The 9563-nt window shown below is 56.9% G+C and overlaps 1 protein-coding gene across 4 annotated transcripts; it reads left to right on the forward strand.

Moving 5' to 3' along the window:
* Positions 1 to 164: 164 nt before the first annotated feature.
* Positions 165 to 9477, forward strand: LOC112118137 (peptidyl-prolyl cis-trans isomerase FKBP8-like). 4 transcript variants are annotated; one of them, XM_026661826.2, is made up of 8 exons: positions 165 to 481; positions 1677 to 1846; positions 5161 to 5249; positions 5536 to 5753; positions 5963 to 6135; positions 6771 to 6848; positions 7304 to 7417; positions 9185 to 9477. In XM_026661826.2, exons 1-8 carry the CDS (start codon positions 208 to 210, stop codon positions 9269 to 9271), a joined length of 1203 nt encoding a protein of 400 aa, XP_026517611.1. In that variant the 5' UTR covers positions 165 to 207; the 3' UTR covers positions 9272 to 9477. The 4 variants fall into 4 exon arrangements, with proteins under 4 accessions (XP_026517611.1, XP_026517612.1, XP_026517610.1 ...); XM_026661827.2 differs by having other exon boundaries at positions 9122 to 9276; XM_026661825.2 differs by lacking the exon at positions 9185 to 9477 and adding an exon at positions 8867 to 9001.
* Positions 9478 to 9563: the final 86 nt, after the last annotated feature.

Consider the following 9563-nt stretch of genomic DNA (forward strand, 5'->3'; position numbering starts at 1 on the left):
TGCGGGGGGCTTATGCTAATCAGCCTGGCAAAGGCGGTGATGGCTTTAGAGCCGGGGCAGGGCAGTCGCTGCCCAGACACCCCAGCTGCAGCCTCGCCTGGTCGCTGGCTGGGAAGAGCCCCTGTGAGAGCTGGGCTGTGAGTCTGCCGGGGCTGGCCTGTGGGAGACCACCCCTCTCCCAGGGCCAGAGCCCAGGAGCCTCTGGAGATGTCGCAGGTGGGGAAGGAGGAAGCAGAGGAGAGCCAGCGTGCCAACCAGCCAGCATCCGCTGAGCCAGCAGCGAGCCACGCAGCCCAGGAGCTGGAGGGGAGCCCTTGTCTGGGGAGGGTGGTCAAGTTCCTCCTGCCCCATACTACAGTGGAGGCCCCCCTGCCCCAGGAGGAGGAGCAACAATTCTACCAGGGGCTGGAGCGCCTGCTGGGGCCAAAGCAAGGCCGCTTCGGGGAGCTGTTCGCTGCCGCTGGCTGGGCAGATGTCACAGGTGAGTCAGCAGGACTGGGGGCGGGAAGGTAGGGAGGGGTGACTGGAAAACAAGACCCCAGAGCCACTTTTGCGGAAGCTCCCATCTGCCCCCCATCCTCTCTGCTGCATAACCCCTGAGTTACTCTTGAGAGCAAGGCCGAGAGCTGACGGGCTCCCGGAGCACCCACACTGGCATTGTCACTACCACATTTTGCTTGGCTGCCCCCCGGCTGGCACTGGATTGCAGTGCAGCATGGGGGCACGGCCCTGCTGGATGGTGGGTCTCTGGCTGGCCAGCTGTGCCTGGCACAGTGCCATGTGGCTAGCCAGCCTGGGGCAGCATGGCATGGATGAGCCTTCTGCTGGGTGCACAGACCCCAAGTGTTGAGCATGGGGCATTTCTGGCCCCTTCAGAGCTGCTGAGTGGCACGCTGAGCAGAGGGGGTGTGGCCCTGAACTCCAGCAGCTGAGCTTCACTGGTACTGGCCGGTTTCTAGGCCACAGAATTGCTGCCAAGAGAAACGTGCATGTAAAACAGTGCAGGCTGGTGGGCAGGGCAAGGGGCTGGGACTCAGGAGAACTGGGTTCTAGGCCTGGCTGAGCCGCTGGGTGACCTTGGGCAAGTTGCTTCCTCACAGCCTGGCTCTGCCTGGTGTAAACAGACTGTGGACTCTGGGGCAGGGCCCATCGCTCCTGTGCCTGGGCAGCGCCCGGCCCTGCGGGGCACCGATCTTGATGCTACCGTAATACACCTAATAAAGCATAGCTGCCCTTAGGGAAGTGCAGTCACCTCCTTGAGGTTCCCCCTCGCTGACCACTGCTGCAGAGACAAGAGCGGAAGCACTAAAACAAGGGGTCTAATATGAAGGAGGGATAGCTCAGTGGTTTGAGCATTGGCCTGCTAAACCCAGGGTTGTGAGCTCAATCCTTGAGGGGACCACTTAAGGATCTGGGGCAAAATCAGTACTTGGTCCTGCTAGTGAAGGCAGGAGGCTGGATCTGATGACCTTTCAGGGTCCCTTCCAGCTCCATGAGATAGGTATATCTCCTCATATTCAAGGAGCCCCCTGAGGGGAGGGGGAATGAGAGCGAGGAGTGCCCCGGCTGGAGAGGGAAGAACGGGTCCCTCTCTGCCCAGGGGAGTCCCACAGGTCCTGTGGCAGGGGCTCCTGCTCCCCTGGACTGATTCCCCTCTCCCTGTTTGCTTCCCCAAGAGGACAGATTCCTGAGGAAGTTGTTGGTGAGAGAAGGCCAAGGAGAGCCCAGCAGACCCCAGCCAGGCCAGGAGGTGACTGTGAAGCTGCTGGGAGTCCTGGAGGATGGAAGCCTGGTGGAGAAGGACCCGAAGCTGACTTTCATCCTGGAGCAGGGGGACGTCATACAGGTCTGGTCTCCTCCTGCACCCTAAGGACAGAGTCACCATCGAGGCTGGATGGTTTGATGCCCCTGGAGGATGGCATTTGCCAGTTTTTAAATGCCCGACTCCAGCCATAGGCATCAGTGGCCATGTTCTTCTGATCCCATCTTGCTGTTGCAAAGAAATAGACTGTGTAAAACCTACACAACACACTTGTGCTGCCCCTGCCAGCTGTGCAAGGCAGTAACAAAACCCCTTCCTGGCTGTGCTGGCCCCTTACAGAGCTGGGGCATAAACAGGGAGGCAAATAAACTCCTGGTGGTAATTCCCAGCTCCTGGGTTCAGCCCATGGGAAGGGCTGACTGGCTGGAAAGCTGCCCAGGGGGCCAGTCCAGCCAATGAGCATCACAGATCCACAGGGTACCAAGGGACCATCTGCAAGAGTCATCCAGTCTAATCCCCTGCCAAGTGCAGGATTTGTTGTCTAAAAATCCTTCCTGGGCCCTTCCAGTCCCTGAGCTCAGCGCGCCCACAGGCGTGTAACCCAGGCATTTATGGTGCATGCCTAAGTGTCAACTGAAGTAGCAGCCAACTGCAGGCTCTAGAATCCTATTAAAACGCACACATGTCTGCGATGGTAGTAACTGAACCTGGGAAGGAGGGAGCGAGAGGGCTGTGGGGTTGCACAGGATCCAGCCTCACACAGTGGCTTGCAGGCCTAGATGCAAGATGTACTGGGATGCCCAGAGGGGATGCGCACTTTGGGGTGGCTCTTGCTTCCTACCAGCAGCCCCATGGTAAATGCGAGAGAGCCACAAGGCAAAGTCAGAGCTGAGGAGGAGACAGACAAAAGCCCAACAGCTGCTCCTCGGGGTGCCCCTGCCCTGTGGGCTCCCCGGATTGGGAGTCCCCCTCAGGCACAGGGACTGACTGCCTTTTGGGGTTTGCTGCAGAGCCAAGCACGTTACTGGTGTATTACACATGCCATAACAATGGGAGGGCTGACTCATCTGCCCCCCAGGCCGGGTTAATGCCATGGGTCCCTGGTCACAGTTTGGGGTGCAATTCAGACTAGTCCGAGGTTCTCTCCTCACTTGTCCTGTAACCCTGAGGGCCTTAAAACACTCTGCTGCTGTAGCTGCCTGTCTGGACTCTCCCAGCCAGCAGACAAGCCCGCACCGGGTGTCTGTGCCTTGAGCAGCCCTGGCTCAGCAACTCTGACTCCAGCAGCTGGTTTGTTACATCCCAGCCACACTCAGGTCTCCACCAGCCTTGGTGACTGTTCACCAAGTGACCCCACCACACCCCAGTCCCGAATTTCCCCAAAACCGTCTGCCCTGAAGCGTCCAGCCCTCTCCTGGAACGTTCAGAGGAGTAGTGAGCTCCATTGCTCCTTTAAAGAGACAAAAACACAACTCCAGTTAAGGCAACAAGCTGCTAACGATTACTTCACTTCAAACCCAGCACAGGGCTGGTTTAGATTAAAAGTAAAGTACGTTTATCAACAAAAGAGAGAGGTTTTATGTGAGTTCAAGTACAAGGGATAAAGCCAAAGTGATTACAAGCAGATTCAAGTAAAATACATTTTCTGGTGGCCTAGACTTAACTCAACCAGCTACAGCCTTGGGTCAAGGTAGATTTCTTACTAATCTTTTTCTTTCCAGCCATGGCCAACTGTCCCTCAGTTACCTTCCACAGAAGTACAAGGGGCTGGTTTCCCTTGGCTTCCTAGGTGAAAGACCCTTGCCTAGGCAGCTTTTTCACCTATATTCAGTTCCTAGAGACTCCAACCCCCTTGGCTGAAGGACCCGTCTTTCTCAGCTTGCAGAGTGCTAGCCCCTTGTGTCTGGCCAGTGATGGATGCCAAGATGGCTTCTTTTCTCTCCCCAAACTCACTGTTTTGTCCCCAGACTCAGATGACCCCAGGCTGGTCTTCCCTGCCGTGTACTTCCCATCCCATTGAGCCGTATATAACTGGGGCTTCCATTGTTTTTGGTCACACCTTGTTTGACGTCATTGGGAGACAGCCTGTTTTCCCTTTGTTTGGTCACAGACTAGAAAGCAGAATATCTGTGAGCATCCACAGTTCCTCATACAGTGTTAATAGAGAGACCTTACAAAGATGGTAATCACCAGTGTGTCATCAGCTTTCATACTCGATACACATGTATAACACCGTAATATTGTACACAATCCACTGATTCAACTCCTTACACCCTGGCTGTAGAGTCCCGTAAACCACTGACGCATTCTCAGATCCGAGGTCATGCTGGTTCCTTCCCTGCCCGCTGGTGATAGTTGCCTTCTTACCTCCTCCCCTGGGTAGCCAGATGGCTCTATTGACCTTCGATCATAAATGCACCTTCATTCTCACTGCCTGACGCCAAGGCTGGTCAGCCAAGCAAATACACTGCAGTGTCTAGGGCAGACTGGGCCTGTGCATGGCTGAGAACACACATCTAGCACATACGTAACTGTTCGTACACCCCCAAGACAGACATCACACAAGAATATTAATGAGCTATTCATTTCCCAGTGATAGCTCACATGCCACCTTTGGGGATATACATGACAAGCAAGTGAGGTGTAGTGACAAGTGTTGCTGCCAGACCCCCCAGGGGCCTCTGGCTTACACCCTGCTTGCACACCTATTCTGCGGCACTGCTGCTCCCACCCCCCACGCTGCTTGTGGCTCAGCCAACACCTCGAAGCCTGTGAGGACAGCTACAGAAAATGATTCTTGCCAAGAAGCCCCTCTGGGTCCGGCTAGAATCTACATCCCTTGGGGCAAGGTGGGGGCAGGGGAAGTAGATGAGACTTCCCATCCCATCCTGACCCCAGGGTTCCTCAGAGGAGAGAGACTCCCAGTTTCACATCTCTGCCCAGAGGCGAGTCCCCAGTCACGGGGAAGAGAACCCCACATCCATCCCAAGCCCTGCTATTGGTGCAGGGCCCAGCAGCTCAGCTGCAATTCAGAACCTGATCTGACCCTTCCACCCTTCTCTACCACACCCCCTCGCTGTTCCACCCACGTATCCGCAGCAGGAAGGGAACAGATGCCACAAGAATGGGGCCCTGTGGGGCAGATTCCTCCCCTGACTCTGGCATGCAACAGCAATGGAGAGGAGTAGAGACCCTAGAACGCCCAGCACCAGGAGCCAGCCACCTCCCTCCAATGCCAGGAGGCAGATGGTGGAACTCAGCATAGGCACTGCTGAGCTCTAACTTCTCTGCAGCATGCCATGTCAAACACGCTGGGCCAAGGGGAGTCTCCATGCAGTGCAATGGGTGCATGTCTTGGGGCAGGAATAAACCACTCTACTCTGTCCCCCTCTCTACAGGCTCTGGAGCTCGGTGTCCAGTCCATGCAGCTAGGAGAGGTGTCCTTCCTGCTCACCAGCTTCCTGTATGCTTACGGTCACCTGGGCAGGTAGGCTGTGGTTGATCCTCTCCCTGCTCTGGGCTTAGAGCTGCAAGGTGCTGCCCACCCCTCACTGTTCCTTTGGCAAAAGGAACGAAGAGTAATCCAGGCGCTGGTTGCCTGGAGGGGTCTTGTCGTCCTGGCCTAGCTGTCCCTAGTAAAATCACAGCTATCCGCACTGTTTGTGATTCCGGGGTTCCAGAAGCCAAGGGGCTCTGCACCCTGACTCCCAGAAGGCAGGAGCCCAGGGAAGGGAGTACTGGGGAAAGGCAAAAATCTCACTTCCTCCCTCCAGGGACCCTGATATCCCATCGGATGCCTCATTACTGTATGAGGTGACCCTGCTGCAGATCCGGGACAGCCCCGATCTGGGGCTCCTGCCACCCTCTGCGCGAATCGGCCTCAGCAAGCAGAAGAGGGAGCGAGGGAACTTCCACTTTGAGCGGGAGGAGTACCAGCGGGCCATGCGATCCTACCAGCTGGCCCTGGGCATCCTGGACTCACCTGGTGCAGGTAAAATAAGAGGCCACCTGGGCTCGGGGCACATGAGTTGAGTGGAGGGGAAACTGGGGGCTTCACCCTAAGAGGGTCTGGGATTAGCAGGGAGAGAGTCCGAGATAAGAGGCAGGCACAGGACTGGGGTTGCACGTTCTCCTGAGTGAGCTGCAGAACACACTTGTCCCAGCTGGCTTTGACCGCCTTGTTGTTGGGCTCATTCCCAGTCCCTCCAAGCCCCGAGGAGGAAGAGGAGCTGCAAGAGCATCAAGTGAAATGTCTTAATAACTGTGCGGCTGCCCAGCTGAGGCTGCAGCTGTTTGAGGAGGTGTTGGCATCATGCAATGCAGTGCTGCACATCGACCCCGACAACGTGAAGGCTCTCTACAGGAAAGGCAAGGTACAGCCCAGCACCCACCTCAAGGGAACCCAGCAGACTGGGCACAGACCCGGAGAGGAGGGAAAAGGCTGGTAGGAGACGGAGGGGAGGGAGACTAGAAGCATTGGATCTGCAGGTTCCAGGATGAGATCTCACCGGTCAGGCCCTCTTTCTCCAACTGCTCTGAGTCTGGGTTGGAGACCGTTACACCAGCGGTTCTCACACCTTTGTATTGGTGACCCCTTTCACCAAGCAAGCCTCTGAATGCAACCCACCTTGTGCGTTAAAAACACTTCTTCATATTTAACACTGTTATAAATGCAGGCGGCGAAGCGGGCCTTGGCGGTGGAGGCTGACAGCGCACGGCCGCCGGAGGGGTCACAAACCCCAGTTTGAGCACCCCTGCCTTACCCCAAAGGGACTGTATGAGAAAGCAAAGTCAGAGCTAGAGAGAAGGGGGCAGGGGGAGAATGGGCAGCAGGAGAGAAGGAAGAGGGGCCAAGAGGAAAGTACTGGGAGTTAGTAACCAAATGGCTCTTCCTCTGGGTGTATCTGAGGCTCTCTCCATGTGAGCCCTTCCCCCTTATCACTGCGTCCCATCCCCCATAGTCTATGCCTCCTGATCGGTTTCCCTTCTTTTCTTTACCGTCTCACAGCTGCTGTCAGAACGAGGAGAGGACCAGGAAGCCATGAATATCCTAAAGAGAGCCCTCCAGCTAGAGCCCACCACAAAGGTAAAGAGCAGAGCAACGGCCCCCCTCCAGGGGCTAATTCCTGAATTATCCACTCTCCCTGGAGCGGATGGGCAGCAAGGACCCCCCCTCCTGGCTCCAAGGGGAGAGCTCACCGTGCACTGCCGGCAAGCAGCACATTTACAGGGGTAGCCAGTATCCTGCTTATTTCACGCAGGGATCCCAAAGTGCTTTAGCCAGGTGTTACGGGCCCAGGGGGCAGTGACCTACCCAAGGTCATACAGGTCAGTGGCAGAACAGGAAAGAGAGGCCAGGAGCCCTGACTAACCAGGAGTGAACTCAACCAGATTCCCACTAAAGCTGCTGCCATATAAAAGGGTTGAGAGGCAGGAGGAATGACAGTTGCAGGACAAAAAGCCCCCTCCCCGTGCTCCAGAAGGAAGCAGGTGGAGCCCTCCAGGGTTAACGACCTGCTGTCCTCTCTTGGTCTCTTCCAGGCAATCCACGCTGAGCTCTCAAAGCTAGCGAAGCGTCAGAAAGGGCAGCCGGAACGCCCTGCCCCCACAGGTGTGGACGGCCTGGTGCAGCCAGCAGCACGCCAGAGCGCATGGGTATGTAGGCTTGGCCCAACCAGGGTGCTGGTGCTGCTCCTGCTCCGGCACAAGAACTCTGCCTCCCCATTACTGCCCCTGGTCGCAGTGACGCCTGTGTCTGCAGCCAAAGCCTGATCCCCTCGGGCCCTGCCTTGCCCAACCTGCCTGCCTAGCTGTGACGCCTGTCATCCTGGCCCAAGGCCCTGAGTTTTACCAGAGTGATTCATTCCCAGCTGGAAGGCTCAGGTAGAGGCTATGTCACCTCTTCTTGGGTGGAGACACTTCCCCTGTTGCCCATGAACAGGAGAGCATGGTCTACACACGGGGGCGCCTGCTGGTTTGTGTATGTGAGCAGAAAGCTGGCGGGTGGATGCTAGCACTGCGGAAAGGAGCCGTGGGGCCTCTTATAATTCCCTATGCTCTCCCTAGGGCAGACGCTGATGGTGCAGAACCCAGGTCTTCATTGTTGGGGGACTGGGAGGGAGGTGGTGTCTGATCCAGCGGCAAGAGGCCAGGGCCTGGGTAGAGGAACCCAGGACCTCGCTGCTCCACCAGGTTCCAGCCCAGGGCCCATCAAATGGTAGTTAAAAAATGTGCGGCATACACCTGCTCCCTGGGCCACTTCCTATCCTGGCTTCCTCTGCTGGTGCCCTCTTACGTTCTCCCTGGAGTCCTCTCAGGTCCCCTCCGGAGGGTGTTCCTCTCTCCATCATGGCTCATCGATGCCATCCATCCTCTGCGGTGGCTTGGCAGCAGGGCCTGGGCCAAACCACCCGGGGCCCAGCAGCTTCTCGGCAGGAGCCTGCAACACACAACTGCCCCCCCAGACTGAGCTGAGCTGCCCCCTTTGAGCTCAGCCTCCACCGAGAGCATGTCCGGCAGGGGCAGCTGGGCAGAACTGTCTGGGCCCAGGGCTGGTCCTTAGCCCTTATCAGTGTGGGGCTTGCACACCCCATCGCACCCATTCGCAAGGTCCCTGCCTAGCTAGGGCCCATGCAGACACTCCCAGCCCCATCTGGCATTGTGCAGGGATGGGCTGGAAGGCTGCAGAGACTCACACCTTCTTGTCAACTGCCTGTGATGGGCCACTCTCTTACCACTTCAGAGGTTATTTTTCCTCCCTTGGTATCCTGCTGTTCATTGATTTATCTCACTAGACTGACCTCACACTTGGTAAAGCAACCCCCATCCTTTCATGTATTTATACCTGCGCCTGTATTTTTCACTCCGTGCATCTGATGAAGTGGGCTCTAGCCCACGAAAGCTTATGCCCAAATAAATGTTAGTCTCTAAGGTGCCACAAGGACTCCTCCTTGTTTTAACCCAGCAGTGAAACCCAGAAACTAAGACAGGAACAAGCAGCCTGGCTGGCAGTCGGGTTGTGGGGAGGGAGATGAATCAGAGCCTTCCTTGGCCCGCCCCTATCATCTCAAAGCTCTTGCCACACACCCTCTCCCTACGAGGCAGGTCAGCATCACTGTCCCTGAATCACAGGTAGCGAGACCACAGCCCACTCAGATGACCTGTGGAGTCAGAAATGGAAAGAGAACCTCCATCTCCTAGGTACAGGGGCTGCGCTCTCCTCCGAAGACAACAGGCTTGGGGAGCCCTGCCCATGGCCAGCCTGCACAGGGCATGGCCCCAGGCTGCCTTGTGGGGTTCTTGCCGTGCAGGGGGCTGTTGTGAAGCTCATTCTCTCCATCTCTCTCTCTCCTCTTGCAGATGGACCCCAATGGCCCACAGCCATTTAAGGACACTAGCTGAGTTGCCTCCTGTTTTTTCCAGGTTACCCCCTGGAAGCTGCTTTTTGGTGCTGTGGCCGTGGCTCTGGGCAGCACGGTGACCTCCATCTTCCTGACAACACGGAGCTGAGACTAGCCAAGGACACGAGGGATGCAGGGGGTTTACAGCCCCTCCCACAGCAAAGGGGGGGCCAGGGAGGTGTCATCCCATCAACTCCTCCTGTGCGAGCCCTGGGGTGTCCAGCACAGGACGCAGGCCACGTTCCCAGTGAAGCCAGGATCACCAGCTGACAGGACTTTAGCAGTGACCTGTGTGTCTGTGAATAAAGGTGGCTGTTGTTTAGCCAGCGCCCTGCAGCCAGGCCTGATCTCAGCGCGGGGATTGGGGCGTGCAGAGGGCTGCACCCCGGGCCTCATCCCAC

This window comes from Terrapene carolina, unplaced genomic scaffold (genome assembly GCF_002925995.2).
Source record: "Terrapene carolina triunguis isolate 2854851 unplaced genomic scaffold, T_m_triunguis-2.0 Scaffold17815, whole genome shotgun sequence".
NCBI classification, from domain to species: domain Eukaryota; kingdom Metazoa; phylum Chordata; order Testudines; family Emydidae; genus Terrapene; species Terrapene triunguis.

What these genes read in the sequence shown, in the direction of transcription:
- LOC112118137 (XM_026661825.2), top strand. Translation starts at nt 208, where the DNA reads ATGTCGCAGGTGGGGAAGGAGGAAGCAGAGGAGAGCCAGCGTGCCAAC. An exon ending in CCTGGACTCACCTGGTGCAG is followed by an intron (nt 5,754 to 5,962) that starts GTAAAATAAGAG and finishes GCTCATTCCCAG; the next exon opens with TCCCTCCAAGCCCCGAGGAG. An exon ending in CAGCACGCCAGAGCGCATGG is followed by an intron (nt 7,418 to 8,866) that starts GTATGTAGGCTT and finishes CCTACGAGGCAG; the next exon opens with GTCAGCATCACTGTCCCTGA.